Source organism: Miscanthus floridulus, chromosome 5 (genome assembly GCF_019320115.1).
Source record: "Miscanthus floridulus cultivar M001 chromosome 5, ASM1932011v1, whole genome shotgun sequence".
Classification (NCBI taxonomy): domain Eukaryota; kingdom Viridiplantae; phylum Streptophyta; class Magnoliopsida; order Poales; family Poaceae; genus Miscanthus; species Miscanthus floridulus.
The window spans coordinates 95,230,044-95,247,065 of record NC_089584.1 but is presented as its reverse complement, the minus strand read 5'-3'; the positions used below and the strand labels follow the sequence as shown (position 1 = coordinate 95,247,065).

Genomic DNA, 17,022 nt, shown 5'->3' with positions numbered 1-17,022 from the left:
GGGGGCTGGGCTGGAGGTGGCCGGGGTGGGCTGATCATTTCAGCTCAGACCGGCTGGTATATATACCAGCTAGGTTGTCGCTGGTCTCCCTCTCCCTCTCCCATTTGCTCATGCCACCTAGGGTTCCTCCTTACCAGCCGCCTCCCGCAAACGCTAGCATCGCCCCCTCCCATCCGTTCTCGCACAGCGGCCGCCCTCAACCTAGCGCCATCCCATCGGAGCTCCCCCATCCGCCGCAGCCAAGCTCAACCCCTCCTATCGGACCTCCCGCAGCCGCCAGCAGCCAAGCTCGGAACCTCGCGTTGGACCCCTCGCATCCGCCGCAGCCAAGGTCGGCCCCTTCCATCGAACCTTCCGCATCCTCCGCCTTCCACCTCACCCACTGCACCTCCCGCGTCCACCGCCTCCAACTTCGTTAGTCAGCCTCAGTCGTATCCCCAACCTCGATCACCCTTTAGATCCGCCCGTCTCCGATTCTGTCCTCGACGTCGTGCTCCTCCAACCAGGTCCCCCCATTTGTCGGTCGCCGCCAGGTTCATGGCTGCCAAGGTCGTCGTCGTCTCCACCGCCACACACCGGTAAGACTTCCGGATGTGTGTGCATTTTCTTTGTGAAATGATCTGTCCGAGGATGTAGTATGGGGTTACGACGTAGATTCGCATTTAGGTCTAGGGATTTTATAAAGTTATAGTTCTAGGTACATTTATTCAGTGCTATGAAGCCGTGCACTTGTGTTGCCTCTGTAATGCACATGTTCATATATTTCATAACTTACTTTGACCTATTCCTTCGTTGTAAGAACCTTTGTGCAGTACCACCTGCGCAACGCTCCCTACGCTGGCACTGTCATCCTTGTCGTCCTGCTCGCCTTCTGCAGGACCGCGGTACATCCTACGTCCGCGGTCATCCAATCGTTCGTTCAAGGTGAGTTCAACTCCGCCCCTTTCTCGTTGGACTTAGTTTTTGTGTGAGCGCGTACATTTCTGCTTGCTACTCAATCCATGGTCCTACTATACACAACCGATGCATACATTGCTACCGATCAACAGATGCATGCTCCACGTGCGAACTGGAAAACAACGCATGTCAAACTGCTGCTCGACATCTGTCAAAATGAGAAGAACCAATACAACTGGTGTAAACAGGGTCCAAGTAAGGAAGGGTGGAGGAATGTGTACTAGGGATGTAGGGATGCAGGGCTGCCGTACGAAGAAAAGCAAATCCGCAACAAATTAATTGACATAAAAAAGAAATCCCTCAAATGGCAAACCCTACAGAACAAAACAGGCCTCAGGCGGGACCCTACCACAAGGGCAGTTGTGACCAAGGACTTGGCACCCAACCACACCGAAGGAGGCAGCCATGAAGTGGTAATGCCTTCTCCCTTTCCTTTGTTATTATGCACTAATCCCAACATGTGGTCTTATTTGTGCTTTCAAACTAATCCCAACATATGGTTACCATTATGTAGGAGCTGAGTGCAGATGTAGGAAAGTTTGGAGACCCCCCCCCCCCGCCCCGCCCACTTCGATGAACTGTGGGCCCTTTTCGGGGATCATCACCAAGAGAGGGGGGCACTCAATGCTGCGGGTGGTGTTCAAGATGTAACACGCACTCCCCCTAGGACGCCATTCATACCGTTTGGCCATTCCAGTGCCGGAGCCTCCTCCAAAAGGGCCACGATGGACAATGAAGTCAATAGCCCAAAGAAATCAAAGAGGTCGAAGGAAGTTGGAGAGTACTTGGCCGACATATCTGACAACATCAGGGCTAGGAGTGCAAAGCCCACTAAGGCAAAGGAGATGGCTGAGGTCATGCAAATGCTACGTGACGACGGTGTCTCCCAAAAGTCAGAGTTGTTCCTTATGGCATGTGACCTTTTCCAGAAGAGGGGGTGTCGCGAACAGTACAAGAACATCGATGACAGAGAAGATTATCTCACTTACATCACCTGGACATGGAAGAATGGCGAAATGCCGACAACAAATAGCGTCCCCAATAAGCAGTCGCGTGTTTGAGTGAAGCCTACCTAATTTGCTTTTTATAGCATTTGTTTTAGTTGTCACTATGTAACGAACCTTATGTTGGGCACATTTTTCGTTTTCATTTGACCTCGTGTATGTTGGACATGGTTTGAGTACCTGTGCTGAATGTTTGATGTGGTTTCAATCTAATCTATCTATGCATTAGTGCAGCTTTATAATGTACAACCATTGTAACTAACTTGTTCCATTTGCTGGTTTGCAGGTTGTTGCAGCGGCTGGGCACCATCGTGAGAACTGGTCAGCGGTGTTGTAAAGTTAGTACTTCTATTCATAAAGTGGAAACTTCAGGATGATAACTATTTGTTTGTAGGACCGTGCAATTAGTATGATGTTGTTTTTGTATCAGGGGACCGATTGCAAAGAGATTGAAGAGGCATGTCGCGCAGTGAAAGCGCTAGTGAACATTCAAGTGATTCCAGCGCTAATTACTAGGATGATGTGAGATATGCTGTGGCTATTGGCGGATATGCAGCCACTGTAGCAGCTGATGTCCCGGTACCACCTTCTTGCTTCAGTTGGCAAGAGTTGAATGACAGTCAGTGGGTACGCAAGGTTCTTTCTCACCCAAAAAGGAGCGGTGTAAATTTTTGTATGGAACCTACTCTTTTTTGAACTGCACGAAATGCTAATTAATAACCATGGCCTACAAGACTATGGGGACTTTGATACTCAGGAGGCTTTATGGATGTTTCTTTGGGCACTAGCAAAACAAGTCGGACAACGAGACATGGGAGAACGATTTAAAAGGGGTCTTGGGACGGTTAGCGAGAGGTTTGGTCAAGTGTTGGAATGTGTCGCTAACTTTGCAGACATGATTTGTGCACCTAGGCATGTAGACATGTCAAAAGTGCATGATAGGTCGCACACGTACACACCTTTCTTTGATGGCGCAATAGACGCTATCGATGGGACACACATCAGAATCAGTGTTGATAGGGTGTTCTATGATGATTACATAAATAGGCACGGTTGGCCTAGCCAAAATGTGGTCGTAGTTTGTGACTTTGATGGGCGGGTTACATTTCTTGGTGTTGGCATGGCGGGGGCGGTGCATGATATGAGGGTCCTTAGGGAAGATTGGACGAAACCTAGGTTCCCGCACCCACCGCCAGGTTAGTTGCATTTGCTGTTATAAAATTGAACTCGATGTTATCATGGTAATGTAGATGTTTGATGTGCTAATAAGTTGAAGAGGCTGTCATGTGCAGGTAGGTACTATCTGGTGGACTCGGGGTATGCAGGTGAACATGGTTACTTGGGGCCACACAAAAGGCACAGGTACCCTTTGAAAGAGTTTGACGATAGGCCGGCTCAAGGTCCTAACGAGGTATTCAATTTCCACCATGCTAGTTTGTGTAATGTGGTGGAAAGATTATTTGGGGTGGTCAAAGCTAGGTGGCACATGTTGAAAGGAGTGCCACACTATCCTAGGGAGAAGCAGGATAACATTATTAAGACAGATTTCGCCCTTCATAACTACTTGAAAAAATGAAGTAACTAAGCCACTCCATCCACTAAGCCCACTATTGGTGCAGTGGCTTACTGCAAGTGCAAATGATTTCATGGACAATGTGAGGATGTGGATTATCCATGGGCTGACATATTTGGGGTACAGGTAAGCCAATGGTGGTAGTGGCAAGTTGATGATTACAGTGCAAATGGACAAGAATTTGACAATTGTCTCTTTGCTGTTACAGGTAAACCAATGTTGCTGGTACTAGGGTTCAGGTATAATCCATGTGTTGTAGAGAACTGTGTTGAAAGGAGCGCCCAATGATGTAACTCCAGCCTGAGTTGCATGGAGAGATAATGCTAGAGTTTTGAAGTGGTGCTCAGAGAGCTTGTCTGAGGTCTAAGAAGGTCGACGAGGCTTCTAAACACAGAGGAAAGGGGTTTGAGGCTATTGATTTGCAGACTGATCTGCCATGCAACAACCTTCCCAGTGCCTGAGAGGGCATGGCTTCTCTTTTCCTGATGTGTTCCTTTACATGGTGTGCAATTTTGTAGATCGATCGATCAAGTGTTGTACTTTGACCTGTTACAAAGCCTTTTTTATGTTGTTTTCTCTTGTTTTGTTTTGTTTGGTAGTTCCATCATGTAGCTTGTGTTATTCAGTGAATTTCATATGTGTCCTATTGTGCTTGTGTTAGATACAATTTTTTCCACCGGAAACATGCTTGTAAATGGATTGTGTATTCATGTGTACTAGAGTACTAGAGTACTGTGTTGCACAGTCTGTCTTGTATGAAATGTATGCCTTGTAAATGGTTGTTTCAATTTACTGTTCATTGACACTAAATGTGTAGTGAAACTTGGGCTGTTGGCGCCAGATTTTAAATGGCCCTATTGAATTTAAATCAGCCATGATCCAACCAGCCAAATAGGGATTAGCCCACCCCAGCTACTTCCAGCCCAGCCCCCACCAGCCGAATGGGGCACACTACGTACACATGTGCACACGGTTGCCTGATTGGTGGGTCACCTTCCTCCCCGAGAGAAATACCAGCAACATCGAGCTCTCATCAGCCACCCATTTACGAAAGCTTCGACGCAATCACGGTCATGTAGACCGCTGGGATCACAAATTCCTCACAAGAAATAGTATCATCAGCTTTGTTGCACTAGCGTGTCAAGCTCTTCGCGTGCTTGGGCTGGAAGGAGAATTAGTAGGCCTGTGCATTAAGAATTTTAGATTAGCAAAGTGTTAACCAAATTTGTTGTAAAAAATAGCCAATCAAATTCGGTTTTATTTGAAACAGTTCAGTTAATTGGTTAAGCGTAATATATATTATACTTCTACAAAAGATAAGACAATAACAATTATATTGGAAAGCACCTAACAAGAAATGGATCATGTATAATAAAACAAAAGGAAAAGCAACAAAGAACGCTTCTAACAAATAAAGTTTCATAGAAATACAATTAAATATGCAAGTGTGCATAATTTTAGCATTTTAGTTAAATCGGTTAATGCCAACTCAAAATCAAATCAATTTTGGGTAACCATATAGCGCCCAAGTCTTCACCGAATAGATCACGAAGATTTCGGTTAACCAACTTTTTTCGGTTAAATCATTTCGGTTTGGTTAATCAGTTTTGCTGAAATTAATGCAATTAAAAATCCTAAAATTTTCTTTAACTTACTAAATTTATAGAAACTAGTTTCATAATTTTCCAAGGTAAAATAAATTTTCTATAAATTTAGTAAGTTAAAGCAAATTTTATGATTTTTAATTGCATTATTTTTTTATGTAAAATAATTGGATATCTTTTTGAAAAATATTTTTATGAATTTTTAGATATTTTATAAATAAGTATTTCTAGTCCAATTTAACTTTCAACTTAGTCTGATATAATACCTTTGACGTGACGTTACATTAGCAAAACCACCATCAAAACATGGTCCAAAAACAAATAATTTTAAAAGTTAAGATTAGAAAACTGATTTTGTAGATAATCCCTTAAAAATTTGGCATAGTTCCTGACGATCGCTGCGCTGCCTTCATACACGTGCCCCGCCGGCAGACGGGGAACGTTGGGCTCCCGAGGCTGGGCCGAGCCGGCCCATAGATTGCATACTGGGTGTACGTTTTTTTTTGTACGCTTGATCTTCTAATAAGAGGGGGAAGAGGAATACAGAAATCTAATCTTTTTTTTTTAAATTACACAGTACAACGTCGATGCCCATAACACGTACGCACACTCACCCCTATGAACACACGTACGCTAGCTCTACCCCTATGAGCACCTCCGAAGGACTAAGCCGGTAGATCTCGAGATTCACAAAGTCACCATAGACGTCTCGCTGTCGACGGATACGTCGTCTACCACTGAAAGCATAACGCCGTTAAATCCTCGAATAAATCCAGAAAAATACGAGCACCCGTGCCAAGTCGAGAACTTGAACCCGAATGGACATGTTTCACCACAAGGAACCTAACTAACTGATCTATGATCAGTTCGCACAGAAAATATAATCTTCAGTTCTTCACTGCCCCTCTTTTCTATAGAAGTTTTTGAGCTAGTTAGAATGCATTATTAAAAAAATGTAGGGGCAAGAGGGCATATGGCATCCAAGGGGCGATGAAGATGCACCGTACACGTACGCCGCCTCCACGATGATTGAGCAATAATACTCCAAGCGTCTGTGTACGGTTGTACCACGGTCCTATAACACGAACAAACACAAGGGTTCATGGTCTCGTGGAAGATCTGCAAGAAAATCAGTTGATCGGAGAAAAGGAGACGACGACCCATGGGTGTAGTCTGCAGATGATGCCGCTGTCTCATCTCATCACTCATCACTCATCTGCTGCATTGCATGCACGGGAACCATGGATGATGGGTGAGAAATGGGAGGGGCTTGCAAGTCAACAACCGAGGCTCCCCTGGCGATTTGTTTAACCGATCTCCCTAACTCGCCCGTCAGCCCGCCAATTGAGTATGAGGCCGAAGAAACCAGACGACCTCGGTTCAGAACTCGGAAGCATGGCGCGCTACCGCCAAACGAGGTTTTCCGTGCCGAGGATCCATCAGCGGAGCGGAGACAAACAAACACACGCACGAGCCTGGATCATCTTAGATTGCACAAGATCAGCCATTTAAAAATTACTCTACAGCTAGGCAAGGCAAGGTATATGTCATGGTCCATGCATATGCATGCATCATGGATCGTACAGGGACAGCAAAAAAAAAAATAGGGGAAAAAACACGAAGATGGCTAGCCTAGATTATCGGATAGATAGTTAGGAAGTTAAGCGCGTGTTTAGTTGATTTGGCTACTGTAGTACTTTCGTTTTTATTTGGTAAATAGTGTTCAATCATGGACTAATTAGGCTTAAAACGTTCGTCTCGCAATTTCCAAACAAACTATGTAATTAGTTTTTTTCGTTTACATTTAATGCTCCATACATATATCACAAAATTCGATGTGATGACTACCGTAACACTTTTTTTTGGAAAACTAAACACGCGCTTAGCCATGCCAACTGTGACGTGAACTGCATGCTGTCGATGAGAAAGAAAAGAAGTACGAGAAGGGAGGGCCGCGAGCACCGTTTGTTCCGTGGTCCCGAACAGGGCGGTGAGGAGGTCGTCCTCACTCCTGAGGCCCTGGTCTTGTTTAGTTGATGAATTTTTTTGGAAAATGATACTGTAGTATTTTCGTTGTTATTTGACAATTAGTATCTAATCATAGTCTAATTAGGCTTAAAAGATTCGTCTCGTGAATTTCGTCTAAACTGTGTAATTAGTTTTATTTTTTATTTATATTTAATGCTTCATGCATGCGTCCAAAGATTCGATGTGACGAAAAATCTTAAAAAATTTTGCAAAATTTTGAGAACTAAACACCGTCCAAAGATTCCTGTTTGTTCATGGGAAGAACACAGGAAAAACGAAGGAACCAAGTTCCTATAGTATTTTCTACTGTAGCAGCGTTTGATCAAAGGAAATGGCAGAGACCATTCTGGGGGAAAGGCGACTACACCTGTACTTTCGAAGGAATGAAACAAAATAGCTCCTACCTCATGGAAATCTTCCCCGTGGCTCTCGCGTGCCCTCTCAAGACAGCCCGCCTCATGGAAATCTTCCCCGTGGCTCTCGCGTGCCCTCTCAAGACAGCCCGTTTGGTTGGTTGGTTCATATAGTTGCTAGTTCGTTTATGTGAGAGAGAAGTACTGCTGATTGATTTATTGGAAAAGTGTCCATGTGAGGGGTTGGCCAACCCAACCAGCTAGCCAGCCCCCGACGTTCACGCTGTAAGACTGTCGGTGATCTATATAGACATCCAAACCTAAAATAGATAGAAGAAGATTTAAAATCAGTCTTCAATAGAGTATCTAAATATGAGACATATTTTAGATTGTCTGAGAGACACAACCCAAATATAAGTATCATCTCTCCTGAAAATTAATTTGCAGAAAGAATTCTCTTTTGGGTCCTATTGTCAGAGAGGATGTCGAATATGTATTGAACCCTTTGACTGTAGTGCTAATCAAAACGTTGATTGAGTCATGTATTTTGGGCGTCGTTGCAGATAGTCTAATCAAGGCGTTTTCTGATAGGTGTAGGTGCTGTAGTAGGATGGATAGGCCATCAAGTCTCTGACGCAACACACATAGGCCATCAGGACACGCCAACTCATATATGTCACTTTTTAAAGTAGTTAGCTCTTACACTCTAAACAACCATGCTTAGTACAAATCAATAGATTCTCATGTGATTAGTATTCCGATGTTTTAAACACCTATTTCTATAAAAATTCTGTATTTTTTAATCTTCTATTTTACAACCCTGTTCCTTTACTATTTCTATGTTTTTGTGTTTTTTCCTAATTCCTGTGTTTTACGTTCCTTCCGTTCCGAACATGCTAGGAGCCATGGCATGGCAAAGCATCCACTGCGGTCTGCGGGCTGCGGCTCTGGCCGGTGGCCGCTGCATCGATCTGCCAGGAGCCCACGAGGCACGAGCTACGGGATTGCCTTCTTCCGCACTCTCTGCAGCGCCATTCCTTCTCTCTCTGCCATTCGTGCGGTGCGGGCCTCGTTCATGTTCGTGTTTCGATTCCATAGGCAGGTGTCAGGGTCGACTCAAGATGCAGCCACCATGCATGATGTGTGCACGCCGGCCCGGCCCTCTCGAGTCAATCCACCCGTCGTCGCTCGTCACAGCAGATGGCAATGCCATTACTGCCTTGGACCAGGAATTCTCCCATCAGCAGTTGAGCACTGCCGGTGCCGGCCGGGTCCCCGTTCTCTTTCGTCGCGCATGTATGCATGCAGCGCACACGTACAGTACCCGTGCACGCATCTCCTCTCACTATTTACTGCATGCAACAACTTCTCCAATAAACGCTCCATTTGTTGGAATGTATACTCAACCCCTCCCGTTCATTAATTCTCAAAAAAAAAAAAAACTCCCGTTCATTCAACTCTTTTGGACTCCCATGCATTCAATGTCACGTCACAACAAGCCAAGGCCAAGCTATTGTAATTGGAGGACGGAGCGAAGAGAAGGAAGGAAACAGGCCGTGCATGCAGCAAACAACCACGGGCTTGTTTAGTTCCAACCCAAATTTCCAAAAAGTGCTACAGTACCTATCACATCGAATGTTTACGACTCGTGCATGGAGCATTAAATATAGACGAAAAAAACTAATTGCACAGTTTGGTGGGAAATTGCGAGATGAACGTTTTGAGCCTAATTAGTCCATGATTGAACACTAATTGTCAAATAAAAATGAAAGTGCTACAGTAGCCCCAAATTCCAACTTCCTGAAACTAAACACGCGCACAGTCTACTTCACTGTCATTAACTCTACCGCCTTTTTTTTTTGACCCGACCAGATAAGACGAGCGAAGAGTAATTGTGTGTTACCAGTAATCGCCAAGGAAAGCTGGGAAATGCCAAAGCTGTTCTGGTAACGTTTGGCACATCGTCAGTGGCTTTTCGAACTGAGAAGTGGTATCCCGTATCCAAAGCTTTTTTTAAGTGATCATTCACCTCTTTTTTTGAACGGATACGAGGGCCCGTACCACAAAATCCATGAAGATTCATGACCTATGTACTCCTTGTTCTTGTACTTAAACTCTGAGAGAAGATGCATCAGTCCTTGTACGTTGATGGCAATGTGTCTCTCTCCATTGAGAAAGAATACTACAATTCTAACATATTTATCAAATCAAACGGTTTTAAATCAGAGTATTTTTAGAAGCGCCGCTTCCCTTTTAGTCCAGAGACGGTTCTATCAAGAATCACTTCTACAGATAGTTTCTGAGTCAATCCATATCTACAAATCATTTTTTAGAGGTGGCTAGAAAGCCCAGCCGCCTTTACAAATGTTGTTTACTTTTAGAGGTGACTAGACTATACAATGACATTATTAGAGATGGTAGGAAATTCCACCGATATCTAGAAATTGATATTAGAGGCAGTTGGCAATTTCTTCCACCTCTAAAAACAGGCGCAACATAATAAAATTTTTAAGTTTTTTTTAAATCAAGTCGGATGAAGGCAAACTTGTTTCAAAGTTGTAGTACTAGAAGAGATCTACAACTTTGTAGTTTACTACCTTTTCATTTGAAATTATTTAGGCCTTGAAATTTTATTTAAGTGTTTATAATTTGAAATTCAATTATTTTGAAAAAAAAAATAACATCGGATAGAGAAACGGCGTAAACCAAAGTTGCAGTGCTCGAATAGATCTGTAACTTTTCAGTTGACTAACTTTTCATTTGAAAACATTTAGGGCCTAGAAATTCTATTTTAAGTTTTTAGAATTTGAAATTTAATTTTCATTTGTATTTTTTCAGATGACTTCGAATGGAGAAATGACCTAAACCAAAGTTGTACTCGAAAAGACATGAAACTTTATAGTTGATGACGTTTTCATTTAAAAATCATTTAAAGACTAGAAATTTTGTTCTAAGTTGTCAAAAAAATTAATTTTGATCTTTTAAAATGATCTCGGATGGAGAAGTGATCTAAACCAAAGTTGCAGTTGGCCCATCTAAATTTTTGTAGCTAATTATTAGCTGGATGAATGCAATTGGTATCTTAACTAAATTTTACATAGTTTGACTAAGTATAGAACTAAAATTGTTTCTTTAGAACGGAGACAGTAGTGCACTCTGCACTAAAGCCAGCTACTAATGTAGTACTCTCTCCATTTTTTTACATGTCACATTAATTTTGTCCTAAGCCAAACATTAGTATTTTTGACCATCTATTTCAAAAATCCTTATAATTTCACAACATATGAATTACAGATTATAAAAGTATTTATAGTGAATCTAAAAACATAAATTTATGTCATGAACTTATATATCATTTTTTAAAATCAAATTTTAACTTAGGACAAAGCTAATACAACAATGTAAATAAAAATGGAGAAATAACTAGTAGACAACATAAATCTTATGTTGTCCTGTCGTTTCGCTGAAAAGTCAGGCTGAAAACTACTGCTCGTTGATTTGTTATGAGAGAAAATTACTATACCATAAATAATAAGGAGACCGATAAGTTCAAGCGAACTGGGACACGTGGAAGGCTGGAAAGGTAGCGTCCAATCCAACACCCACTCAAATTCTAGAGCACCTTTCAATTCTCCTCGGCGCGTAACTCACGCTGCGGTTAGCCGGTTACGCACTTTTGCCCGGTTCCCCTCCAGAAATAACCCTGCTCGTCCTCGCAACAAGCAGCTCACCCGACCGTGCCATGCGCGGTCAAATTGCCGCCCCGGCCCATCGCCATGTGACGCGGCTGCAGTTCTCATTCCTTCCGGCAAATGGGATTGGAAAGGCAAGGCGACGCCCCGGGTCGCCATCACGCCCCCTCAGTCGCAAAGGCACCGTCAGAAATGGCAGAACACGGCAGCGCGCGGGGGTCGCTTCGGTTTTCCGTGTCTTGGCAGTGGCAGCAGGCACACTACTGTAGCAGCCAGCTCGCTCAGTCGCGCGTACCTTCGCACGTTGCACCCATCCGGCATGAGTGGCACAGCGGGGGCGAGCCGCCCGTCAGTTCCCTCCCGGTGCAACGCCACGCGACCCGGTCTCGCGAGCACGCATCTCCAAGCAGGGCGAGGACTGGAGCTCGGCCAGTAGAACTGGGAGACCATTCATTGCGTGGCAACGCTGCGCGAGACCGAGGGGTAGGTGCGGCCATTATAAGAGGCTGCCAGCAGTGTGCGAGCGTCTAGCCTACTAGCTGAGCCTGGTGAAAGACCCCCATAGGCCATAGCCCATAGCGTAGCGAGAAGGTGCGGCAGCAGGGTAGGGAGCTCACTGATCTTCTCAAGTGTTGATGAAATTTGTTGATCTTCTCAGGGTAGGGAGCTCACTAAGGCCCCGTTTAGTTCCACCCAAAAACCAAAAATTTTTGCATAGTAACCATCACATCGAATCTTGCGGCACATGTATGGAGTACTAAATGTAGACGAAAAAAAAACTAATTACACAGTTAGCCGAGAAATCGTGAGACGAATCTTTTAAGCCTAAATAGTCCATAATTGGACAATTTTTGTCAAATAAAAACGAAAGTGCTACAGTAGCCAAAAGCCAAAAATTTTCGAAACTAAACACGCCCTAATTCCTCCGATCCACAGCGGCTTCAGTAGCAGTAGTAGATGATGAAGTAGTGGTAGTAGCATAGAATCCCTAGCTGCCGTTGCTGTTTTACTAGAGTATCGTCGTGAGCTCACAAGGAGAAGATCTGGCGCTGTGAAAGGGGGCGGCAAGAGAAGAGAAGAGAAGAAAGAATCGACTTAGCATGGCTTCCTCCTTCAACAACAGCCACTGGCCGAGCATGTTCAGGTCCAAGCACGCCGCCGAGCCGTGGCAGACGCAACCTGACATCAGCAGCTCGCCGCCGTCCCTCCTCTCAGCTGGCGGCTCCAACACCACCACCACCGGCCGCTGCCTCAAGCACCCCCTCTCAGGTTACTCAGGTACGCCACCGTCCCGAGACGATGTATGCATGCATGATACTGTCGCAGCTAGGCTCTTGCATGCCACTAGATAAAGGTAGGGTTTATCTGTTGCGAGGTGGGGATCAAGATCGAGAGGTGGAGCTAGCTGACTCCTGGTTGAATGTTTTCTCGCTCCATCTATGCATGTGTAGGTGGCGAGGAGCGGACCCCGGATCCGAAGCCGCGGTGGAACCCCAGGCCGGAGCAGATCCGGATTCTGGAGGCCATCTTCAACTCCGGCATGATAAACCCGCCGCGGGACGAGATCCCCCGCATCCGCATGCGCCTGCAGGAGTACGGCCAGGTCGGCGACGCCAACGTCTTCTACTGGTTCCAGAACCGCAAGGCCCGCTCCAAGAACAGGCTGCGCACCACCACCGCGGGCACCGGACGCCTGGGGCTGGGCCTCGCGCGCGCGCCGGGCCGCGGGGTCCGCTGCGGCGCCGCCCGTCACGCCGCCGCCGCAGCCCTTGATCCAGAACCAATTCCAGCTGCTCGCCTCGCCCGCGCAGGCGCCCACTTCCTCGTCCTCGTCCTCGTCCGACCGCTCCTCCGGGTCCAGCAAGCCGGCGGCGCAGGCGATGTCCACGACGGCGGCGGCCATGGACTTGCTAGGGCCGCTCGCCGCGTCGTGTCCCCATCAGATGTACTACCAAGGCCACCCCGTGGCGCCGGCCTCGGCGCCAGCGCACAAGGTGCTGGACCTCGTAGCCTCCGACGAGCCCGTCTTCCAGCCGCTGCCGCTGGGCGGCTACTGCTTGTCGGCTGCCGAGGTCGCTGCCATTCTCGGGGCCGGGGGCCAGTACATGCACGTGCCCGTGCAACAGGAGCCACCGGCGGCGTTGCCTGCGGGAGCGTTCTTGGGGCTGTGCAACGAGGTGACAGAGCCGACCGTCACTGGTCACAGGACATGCGCCTGGAGCCCGGCGGGGCTCGGGCAGTTCTGGCTCGGGGGCGGCGCTGATCACCATCAGCTGGGCAAGAACAATAGCACCACCGCGGCTGACCAACACAGTGGCAAGGGAGGTGGCGCACGAGGACGCCTCGAAGCTGGGGTTGCTGCAGTACGGCTTTGGAGCTAGCACGGCCATGGAGGCGGCTCCCGCGGCGGCGCCTCTTGCTGCATCGCCGGCGGGCGCCGCTGTTACCGTGGCGAGCGTGGCTGCCACTACCGCTGCGCTCACAGGTTTGCCTGCAAGTACTCATGGTGTCGTCGCCAACTATGATCTGTTGCAAGGTATGTGAAAAGTTGATTAATGTTCGAGTACCTTTTTTTAAAGTCCGTACGTACATTTTTTCTCTCAGTACAGTACGTGTTATATCATCGTATGCTTGGATTGTGTTTGTATGGATTAAAGACTGTCATTGTGTCGCATCACATTAACATGATTAGGAGGTCATTTCTCTCGTATAGTACTATTATAGTGGGTCTCTCTTTCAGGTTCGTTTTTTTTCCCTCATCGCTGGTCGGTGTTGGTCGGTGCTGGCCAGTTGCATGAGGAAATTACCGTTGACCTACTGATAAGCTTCGTTTGAAATTAACAAATGAACAGGCTGTGTATATTCGGTGTTCAGTACTACTAGGCTGCTAGCTTTGACGTCGGAGCTGTATGCTTGTTGGCATGGAATTGCACAAATCACATTTAAAAATTCAAACACATCTCCTCTTTTGATAAAATAGGCAAAAAGCTCCAATGCAATCACATCTTACCGATCCCAATACAAGGCTACTGTCAGTCAGCCTGTTTGGCCGGGGCTGAAATGATCGTATACGATCGTGGATTATTATTGTTGGTTGGTTTAGTGTAAGAGAAAAATACTGTTCTGACTGAAAATTTAGGATCGTTCAAGCTGAGTGTTTGTATGTCTAAAGGGATGCACGTGGCAATCGGTAAGATTAAGCCATGCATGCATGCGAAATCTCTTATAGGAGTACAGTACATATGTTCGATCTTGTCACAGCCTTCCTGCGTGACTTTACCGTGCATGATAAAAGTTGTGGAAATTTGTCAGTTTGCAAGTACAGTAGCTTTAGAAAAAGACCAAAATTTGTGAGTTGTTCTCCCCATCAGGAAACAAAAGCCGTTCATGATGGAATGCTTCAAAGGTATGAACTATTTCGTGGTGACAACATCATATTAGGCTGTGTTTAGTTCACGAAATTTAGGAATTTGGCTACTATAGCACTTTTGTTTTTATTTGGTAATTAGTGTTTAATCATAGACTAATTAGGCTCAAAACGTTCGTCTCGTGATTTTCAACCAAACTATACAATTAGTTTTTTTCGTCTACATTTAATGCTCCATGCACGTATCGTAAGATTCGATATGATGGCTACTGTATCATTTTTTGGAAACTAAACACAGCCTCATCATATGTAGATGCATCTAATGCTGCACGTAACGAATCCATCTTTTTGCCCCCTCTGTTAGGCCTTGCAGGAGTAGTGTGGTAATCCAACCCCCCCCCCCCCCCCCCCCCCCCCCACCCCACCCCCACCACCACCACCACACACACACACAAAACAAAAATAAGATACAATTTCAGAACAGTACCATGAATGTAAAAGTATATCAAGTTTGATTTAATCTTGGATAGGAATATATTAACATTTATCGTCCTAGGTATGTACCATTTGATTCATCATTAAATATATTTTTATAGTATATTTATTTAACGTCGTATACGTTAATGTTTTTACCATATATTTGATTAAACTTTAGACATTTTAATCGAGAATGTATCTAGATCTAGAATTCATTTTTTTTATGGATGTTATGCTCGCTTCTCTCTGCCGTAGAAAAGGGTTAGAAGAAGGTAAATTTTGCATGCGTACAGTACATACGTTCTTGAAAAGTTTGATATGACGGTTGTCAAACTTCTGCCGCTCGACGTCCAAGCAATGAAGCAAAGCACTTAAAGTTCCTTTCACACTGTAGAGGCTTCTTTACCTAGAGCGAGCGTGCGGCCGTGCGCGTGTGTGCATGGCATGGCATGGCAATTCAAGGCTCTGTTCATGCACGCATGCATTGACTGGACTGTCATTTTACTTGGGTTTTCTCAAACCCTTCGATTTCTTAATTCATGGGCCACGCGCAATAACTTGGACGCAGTATGTTTGACTGTCTCTCTACATGGACGCAGGACTGGCAGTGCCCGGAGCCGGGGCCGGGGCTGTCGGTGTCAGCACCGGCGGTGCACCTGCCGTTGCCACGGCCGCAGCCGCGGCGCCCACGGCGGCGGCGCAGGAGGGCGTCGTGGCGCTGTGCATCACGGACACCGTCACGGGCAAGAGCGTGGTGTACAACGTCGCGGCTGCGAGGCTCGACGTCAGGGCGCAGTTCGGCGAGGCGGCCGTGCTGCTCCGCGGCGTCGGCGAGCGCGGCCTCGACCTCGAGCCCGTCCCCGTCGATGCGTCGGGCTGCACGGTGGAGCCGCTCCAGCACGATGCCTTCTACTACGTCCTGGTATAATGGCGAATTGAACGTGACGCGTGAAAAAGCTAGAGTCCCTGTGTGCCGCGCAAAAGCGCGGATGGCAAGTGGTTTTATTAGGGTATGCCGATTTATCTAGTCTTCGTTTAATTTGTCTCGTATATTATGTATGCTTGCACTGCAGTGCACTAAGAACAATATCGTATTGCAATCTCTGTGTCTTGCAAGATAGTAGTATTGCTTAACCGTATATAGTATGTTTGTGTACGTTGTTCTATCTGCAAGTATAATTCTTAGTACTATATATCCTTTTAAGAAAATGCTATTAATAAGCCTTGGCAATAGACCATTTGCAAGTTCTTGGTTCGGATCGAGTTGGATGAACAAAATGTATGCCCTTTTTTTTTTTGGGGGGGGGGGGGGGGGGGGGTGTTGTTCGGCTGGTATGGTTGCAGAGGAATTTGAATGGTTTGGAGGAATTATGGAAGAATTTGTGAGAGGAAAATACGGTTCTGAATGAAAAAAGAAGCGGATCAAGCTGGGTTTAAGGGCACGCGAACGGGGCCAAAGGCAAAATGAAAAGGGAAAAATGTGTGCAAAATTTGTTGGGAAGAACTAAGAAAATCCAAATTCATTGTCTGCTTTTGTTCGTCAATCACGTACATCCTACAAGTGTCGTAGTTTTGGCAGCAAAAGCTCAATATCCATCATCAGGTTCCTCCACCAAAACCTATCTCTAATATAAGATGGTGTACATCTTAGTACTTCCAAGAAGGATTGAATACTTGGAGAGGTACGAGCCTCTCGGATTATTTCCATTCCAAAGGTTACCTTCTCCGTCTTCTTAGAACTTTGGTCATATCTTTCAACATCACACTTCAGATGTCTTGAATCTCAAGGCAATCATTTTGGGGCTCTCCTGATTAGATCTTCCAAATCATAGTTCACCCTTAGCTCATTCAACTGACCTCTATAAATGAATTCCAATATGAGCCTTTTCATTTCCTCGCAAAGGTCTGGATGAATGGTCTCCGTAATCAGGGCATGACATTAGTTCTTGCAACTCAGAGCGTCAACT

The 17,022-nt window shown here is 45.7% G+C and overlaps 1 protein-coding gene across 1 annotated transcript; it reads left to right on the top strand.

Annotated features, from left to right (window-relative positions):
* Positions 1–12,136: 12,136 nt before the first annotated feature.
* Positions 12,137–16,051, top strand: LOC136452663 (WUSCHEL-related homeobox 7-like). The gene is given in 5 exon segments (XM_066453255.1): positions 12,137–12,489; positions 12,663–12,927; positions 12,929–13,517; positions 13,519–13,747; positions 15,655–16,051. Coding segments are annotated over 5 exon segments (1,590 nt in total). The 5' UTR covers positions 12,137–12,311; the 3' UTR covers positions 15,984–16,051.
* Positions 16,052–17,022: the final 971 nt, after the last annotated feature.